The following is a 7429-nucleotide window of genomic DNA, read 5'->3' as shown; positions in this document are numbered from 1 at the left end:
GTTCTATTTTACATTACCCATGACATTTTAGCACTCATTAATTTTACAACAATTCTTAAGATAAACTTTAAATTTCTTCCAATCTTCTTCCACCGTCTCTTTCCCTTGGTCGCGGATTCTGCCAGTCATCTCAGCCAGTCCCATATAGTCTATCACCTTCGTCTGCCACTCTTCCAGCGTGGGTAGTTCTTGTGTCTTCCAATACTTTGCTAAAAGAACTCTTGCTGCTGTTGTAGCATACATAAAAAACGTCCTATCTTTCCTTGACACCAATTGGCCTACCATGCCCAGGAGAAAGGCCTCTGGTTTCTTGTGAAAGGTACACTTAAGAACCTTCTTAATTTCATTATAGATCATTTCCCAGAAGACCTTAATCCTGGGGCACGTCCACCAAAGATGGTAGAAAGTACCTTCAGTTTCATTACATTTCCAGCATTTATTATTGGGCAAATGATAGATTTTTGCAAGCTTGACTGGGGTCATGTACCACCTATAAATCATTTTCATAATATTCTCTCTTAAGGCATTACATGCCGTAAACTTTATACCGGTGGTCCATAACTGTTCCCAGTCAGCAAACATGATGTCATGACCAATATCTTGTGCCCATTTAATCATAGCTGATTTAACCGTCTCATCCTGTGTATTCCATTTCAACAGCAAGTTGTACATTCTTGACAAATTCTTAGTATTGGGTTCTAACAATTCTGTTTCTAATTTTGATCTCTCCACCTGAAAGCCAATTTTCCTGTCCTGTTTGACCTTGAATTTTTTTATTACACTGCAAACGTTCTTGCCTTGTACAACAAGTAAGAATGGGAAGACCTCTAAGTTTTGGTTCTTCCAGTTTCTATGATTCCCTTTTGGACTTGGACCCCTCACAAGGAGTTCATTTTTCCCCACTGGAGCCAAGGTAGAGGGCCAGCAACCTTTATCTCATTGAATGTTGCTTCCTTAGCGACCAGTCTTAGGTATCAGAGAGGACCGATTTACGTATTCCCCAAACTTTGTTTTTGGCTAAGGACTCCAGTAGCAGGAAAGTCCCTGGAGTGAAACTGAGTTTCCAACACTGAGAGTCCCCCAGGAGTTCTGCAAATGACTTTTGGTGTTTTTAATGCAGGATTTCTGGACTGCTGTGAACCTTGATGGCAGCTTGTCTTTCTGCAACAGGCAGCATGGCCGAAGGTGAGTCTTTTCCAGATATTGACCATCCTGAGGTAGCACTGCAAATTTCTGGAGTGCTGCATGGTTTGCTTATGACTTCAAGATGGCAGAGACTGGCAGAGAAGGATGAGCCCAGGGGAAACACATGTAATAAACGAAAATCTGCCCTTCTTCCCTTATGGGGGACACAAGAGCCCTTATAGAGTCCTTTGTAGGTTCTCCATCGGTCAGAGAAAAGAACAGAGGCCAACCAGAGAATATTGAGAAGCAAAGCAGCTAGTAAGCCTGATCTTTATTGAACTGTTGCAACAGGGTGCTCCCCTCACATGCAGGAAAGGAGGAGGACCCAGAACCTAGGTGTGCCCGCCCTTATATAGACATTTTAAATTGCCCGCCCTGGAGTTCAAGACCACCCCCAGACACATCATACCTACATCACAGAAAGGGTGGTCTATGGCAGAAATCTGAGAGCGTTGTTTGCCTCCCGTCTGGCAAGTTACCTGTTAATGCTCACTTGATTGGATACCCTGGAGAGCCTGGCCAGTCTTTTGTAATGATAAATACTTAGTTCCTGAGCCAGGTCACAGGCTCACCCTATTCATACACAGACATACCCTTAAGACAGGATTTGTGAAGGAAAAGACAATGGGGAGACTTTTCCATTTTCCTTTTACTTTGCAGAGAAAACATTTGGTCAGTTTGGGAACCAAAATGGCTTCATGGCTGTTTTCCTGTGCTGCTTCAGACATGTGGTTTATATATTTATGTACGTGTTTGCTTGGTACATTTATGAACATTTATTATACAGAGGTACCTCTGGTTGTGAACAGGATCCATTCCGGAGCCCCGTTCGCAACCTGAGCAGAACGCAACCCATGTCTGCCCGTCTGCGCAGGTCATGATTCATGCGCATGAGCATGATGTAATTTTGAGCATCTGCACATGTGCGAGCGGCAAAACCCGGAAGTAACCCTTTCCGGTACTTCCGGGTCGCCACGGTACACAACCTGAAAAGATTTAACCCAAAGCTTCTTTAACCTGAGGTATGACTGTATATATAAGACCTTAATTTTTTTATTTCAATCACCCCTTTGGGATTTTAATTTTTTCTTAAAAAATTCTTTGCCCCACAAAATGTTAACCTGGTATGTTTGCAAGTGTAGCAGTGCACATAGCTGGATATAGGATATCTCATAAAAATAACACATGTTGCATTTTGTTACTAAATTACTTGTGGCATTATAGCACTTTGGGAGAAACATTTTCTCAATAGTGGTCTATGCTTTACATTTAGCAGGAAGGTCCACCAATAACAGAAAATGCAGTTTGTTTTGTTTCTGCCTTTTTGTGTGTTCCCAGGTGTCAAAGTTAGTTCTCTGGTCTCACACCTCTAACATACCCACAGCAGCACCACCTGGTGAATCCCCTTAGGGCTTTCATCTTGACCATGTCGCCTTGTCCCTGGCATAGGTTTGGACATTTCATGAGAGAGATGTCTTTGCCTTTGCCTTTCTATGGGATTGCATTATTATTATTATTATTATTATTATTATTATTATTATTATTATTGGTGTTGGTCTTGCACTCTAGGAAAGTTGCTCAGTTGTTCAATGTTTGCCATGTTTTTGGGTTGATCAGGCCCTTACATAAAAATTATTTAAGCAAGCTTGCATTTGAAAAAACAACAACTTCACATTTATGATAAACAGCTGCTCAATGTTGCCTTTAAGGCCTATTTAAACACTGGAAAAACATTTCCTAACCTTCTTAAATCTTGGAGGTGCCACTCGCATCCCCTTGATCAAGAAGGAGTGAGAAACGCAGACAGCAGAGGGGTCAACACCTAGGAAGGAGCAGTGAGCGCCCGAGAGAATGCACCTTGTCTATATGCATTGTCTGAAATGCCAAAGCTGTCTCTCAATAAAAGTTAATGGGAAACTTCCAGCAAGTCTTGGCTCAGTTCCAGGAGGGCAGGACATGCATTGCCACCACAAATCTCTGGAGTGCCGCTTATGGCTTCAAGGTGGCCACAAACAGGTCTTCTCCTTGGATCATGCTGAGGGTAGAAACTGTGGTCAGGGTGCCCACTGGAATGAAACACCACAACACATTTTCTGTGCACCCTCTAATGGCAAGAGAAATAGGGGTAGGAAATTTCCCTTGTACTGTGGAACCTCGGTTTTCAAACGTAATCTGTTCCAGAAGAGTGTTCAAGTTCCGAAATGTTTGAAAACTGAAAATTCAATACAGAAGCCTCAACACAATAGGGAAACTCAAAACGGAAGCCTTGCAGCGTGCTTGACTTCCGAAAAGTGTTTGGAAACCAAAGCATTTATTTCTGGGTTTACGGCATTCGAGTTCTGAAATGTTTGTCAACAGAGACATTCCAAAACAGAGGTTCCACTGTAGCCTCAATAGAATCACAGCACTGCAAAGTTGGAAGGGACCCCAAGGGTCATCTAATAATAATAATAATAATAATAATACTTTAATATTAATTTATTACTTATACTCCACCCATTTGGCCGGGGGCCCCCAGCCACTCTGGGTGGCTTCCAACAGAACATTAAAAACATGATGAGTTTGTAATTTTTGTTGTAATTTTGCACTGAAAATAAATAAATTATTAAAAATAAATAAATGATAAAACATCAAACTTTAAAAACTTCCCTAAAGAGGGCTGCCTTCAGATGTCTTCTAAAAGTCAGGTAGTTGTTTATTAATCTAGTCTGATCCCCTGCAATGCAGGAATCGCAACTACCGCACCCGTGGTGCATGGCTAGCCAACCTCTGCTTATAAACCTCTTGACTTTTGATAGCCCAGGACTTAACGTTCCAAGGACGTCCATGTCACTGTTGAGCAGCTCTTGGCATCAGAACGTTCTTGACGTTTAGTCAGAATCGCCTTTCTTGTAAAACAAATTAGGTAACTAATAAGTAGCACACCTATGAAATATTTGTAAGCCTTTTTGTGTGTGTGTGTGTGTGTGTGTGTGTGTGTGTGTGTTAGTCTCAGGAACTTTGCTGACATGGTATTTTTTATCTCTTATTTAGCCAGACCAGACAAAGAATTGAGAATTCTGCTCATTGGCAAAACCGGATCTGGGAAGAGCGCAACAGGAAACACCATCCTGGGGGCTGAGAAATTTAAAAGCACATCCAATCTTGATTCAACAACCAAGGCCTGCGAAAGAAGAGACGCCACTGTAGGTGGCAGGGCAATTGTTGTTGTTGACACACCTGGGTTCTTTGATACAGCATATAAGAAACGCTTCACACGAGAGGAGCTGAAGAAGTGCATTTATATGGTCTATCCTGGAGCTCACGCCATCCTCATCGTGATAAAAGCAGGGAAGGTCACAAAGGAGGACCAGGAAATATTTCAGGAAGTGAAAAGCTTCTTCAAGGATGAAGGAAAGAACTATCTGATTCTTTTATTCACCTATAAAGATGAGTTAGATAAGAATCATTTAACTATAAATGAGTTCATACGAGGCGCTGAGGGGAACCTGAAGGATCTGATTGAGATGTCCGAAGGACGATTGATTGCTTTTAACAATGTGGCTGATAAAAAAGAAAAGGAGAGTCAGGTGAAGGAGCTCATTGAGATGATTGATCACTTGGTGGCACTCAATGGCAGAACACCAATGTACACCGAAGAACAATTCGAAAAGGATATGCCTCAATGGAGTTGGTGTTCTTTAATTTAAGTCTGCTGCAACTGGAATTCTGATGGACAGGGCCAATCCTGAATGTATTGGATTTGTGACCATGATGCTCATTTGCCTTCAGTAGCAGTAAAGAGCTGCTGGATGAAATACAATTGTCTCTGGTCTGTTTTGGGGGGAATCCTGCAACATGTTTAAGTTTTTACTCTCCTAACTATACACTGGAGTTCTGCCATAACAATAACCTATTTGTGTTGATACATTAAATGATTTATAAAACTACAAGTGAGGAACTCAAACTATATCCTTGTTCTTGCTGTGTGTGGCAATTATTCTGTCTCTGGTGTTTCTTCCTGTCCTCATAAGATGTTATGTCTTTCTTTCCCTGGTTGTTGCTGTTATCCATCATATCAGATTGTTGTTTCTGAAATTTCTCCATCGCTGCATCCCGTGCTTCATTGTTTTGCAACTTTTAACAACAGCTGAAAAATCACTCTGTCCCAATAAATGACCTGTTTTCACCATTGTGCATTTATTTGGAATGCAAATGTTTCATTTCTCCTGTTCCGTTTAATTTTCTCTTTAATCTTTTCATTAGGCTTTTCAGTATTGATATACCGGTACTGAAGCAAAAGCAAAAACAAATTGTGGAAATATTCAAATAAAAATGACATTATAAATACCACCCCAGCCACTTCACATATGGTTCTTGGGCTTAATAGATTATTCAATTTAAAGAAATAATATTAATCTTATTTGTTTTTCTTTTTAAAAATTCTTACAACATAATACAATATCATGTAAACATTGAGTCAAACATCCCACTCTAGCCCAGAAGGCAGAGTTTAGGAAATGCATAAAAAATAACTCCCAAACAACACAGGTGAGTTCCTACCACAGACAACCGTTTGCACAGAAGGCAAGACACAATTTATGCTAACCCTGGCTGTTTTTTAAAGTCAAGGAAGTCTTGCTTTCATTTTTAGCTGTGCAAATAAGAAAGTTGTACAGATCGGTTGCAAAGAGTCTTTATGCTCCAAACCTTCTGCCAATTTTATTTTGTTAGCCCCTCCCCCCACGTGTGATTTGTCATACTTCATTGTACCACAAAGGCTCACACCTTTCCGGTGTATCTGAAGAAGTGTGCATGCACACGAAAGCTCATACCAAGAACTAACTTAGTTGGTCTTTAAGGTGCTACTGGAAGAAAAAAAAAATTTTTTTTTTGTTTTGACTATGGCAGACCAACATGGCTACCTATCTGTAACTGAACCTTTCCTTGAGTTTGTATACATACTTACGGCACATTCCACAAGTGTCCTGGGAAAACTGGGACATCCTGTTTTTCTCTGGTGAGGGAACAGCGGCCATTTCGGTTGTTGTGATCTCACACAATTTCACAGCACAATTCCCCTCCCCCAATAAAGTGCTTTTTTCAGGGCTGCGATCTTGCCTTAAAATGCACATTTTGGGGTGCCGTGCCCCCAAAAGTGCTTTAATGAGGGGGCCACGGTGTGAAATCATACGAGATCACAGCGACCAAAATAGCCAACATGCTCTCTCGATAAAAAACAGGAAGATGGCGTCCCAGATTTTGGCTTTGAAGTGTTGGAGGGTATCCTTAAGATACATATGTAAGAGGCTTGCTGTCTGTAATTATATTTTGGGAATAATTCATATTCTTGTGTAGCTGCATTGTTTTATACATGATCATATTATAAATCAAGCACTGCTAGTCGTTGCCCCTTTTCCTTTTTCAAGTATTTCTTTTCTGATCTCGCGGGGGGACCCCAAGGGCCTCAAAAGACAGCTCTATCGCTTTATGAAACTGCTGAGAAAGCCTTTACTCTCAGCGCAAGAACACAAGTCGCTATACACGCAGGTTCACAGCACATGCAATACAAAGCACAATAGCTGTTGCAACAAAAAAGTGGGATGCAAGTAAAGCTTTCATAAGAGGCTTTTACATACAACAAAGTGCAATAAGGAAAAGAAACAGAGAGCAAAAACTAGAACAAATAAGGAAAGAAATAGTAATAAATGAAAAATTATTAGCAAAACAACCAAAAAATGAATTAATAAACCAAAAACTAAAAATATTACAAACCCAGGCTTCAGCAATATTAAATAGTGAAATTGAGGACAATATTAAATGGATGAAACAAAGGTCGTTCGAATTTGCAAATAAACCCGGAAAGATGCTAGCCTGGCAACTGAAAAAGAGACAAAAGGAAAAACTGATTGATAAAATAGTGGAAGAGGGGAGAACTTTAGATAACCCTGAGGAAATTAAAAAGTGTTTTACAAAATATTATAATAAGCTATATAAAGCAGGAAATGAGACAGAGGTTGAAATAAAAGAGTATTTATGTGGAAAGGATATACCTAAAATTAAGAAAGAAAAGATTCAAGAGCTAAACTCCCCAATAACCACAACAGAGGTTCATCAAGCGATAATTAAGATGAAATTGGGAAAATCCCCAGGCCCAGATGGTCTAACCGCAATACATTACAAAAAATTAGAGGAACCACTATTATCACCTATGAAGACACTCTTAAATAGAATATTAGAAGACGGGAAGATTCCCAACACCTGG

At 40.3% G+C, this 7429-nt stretch overlaps 1 protein-coding gene across 1 annotated transcript; it reads left to right on the top strand.

The window, feature by feature from the left end:
- Nucleotides 1–946: 946 nt before the first annotated feature.
- LOC128398361 (GTPase IMAP family member 9-like) lies at nucleotides 947–4874 on the top strand. Its single transcript, XM_053359367.1, has 2 exons — nucleotides 947–1185; nucleotides 4219–4874. The coding sequence occupies exons 1-2, from the start codon at nucleotides 1146–1148 to the stop codon at nucleotides 4872–4874; spliced, it is 696 nt and encodes a 231-aa protein (XP_053215342.1). The 5' UTR covers nucleotides 947–1145.
- The last annotated feature ends 2555 nt before the right edge of the window (nucleotides 4875–7429 follow it).

The sequence above is a fragment of the Podarcis raffonei genome, chromosome 12 (genome assembly GCF_027172205.1).
Source record: "Podarcis raffonei isolate rPodRaf1 chromosome 12, rPodRaf1.pri, whole genome shotgun sequence".
NCBI lineage: Eukaryota > Metazoa > Chordata > Lepidosauria > Squamata > Lacertidae > Podarcis > Podarcis raffonei.
The sequence above is the reverse complement of the archived record's forward strand: the minus strand, read 5'-3'. Positions and strand labels throughout refer to the sequence as shown.

Excerpts from the sequence above, each read along its gene's own strand:
- LOC128398361 (XM_053359367.1), top strand. The coding sequence starts at position 1,146 with ATGGCAGCTTGTCTTTCTGCAACAGGCAGCATGGCCGAAG. Across the intron at positions 1,186-4,218 it reads AACAGGCAGCATGGCCGAAG|CCAGACCAGACAAAGAATTG; the intron begins GTGAGTCTTTTC and ends TCTCTTATTTAG.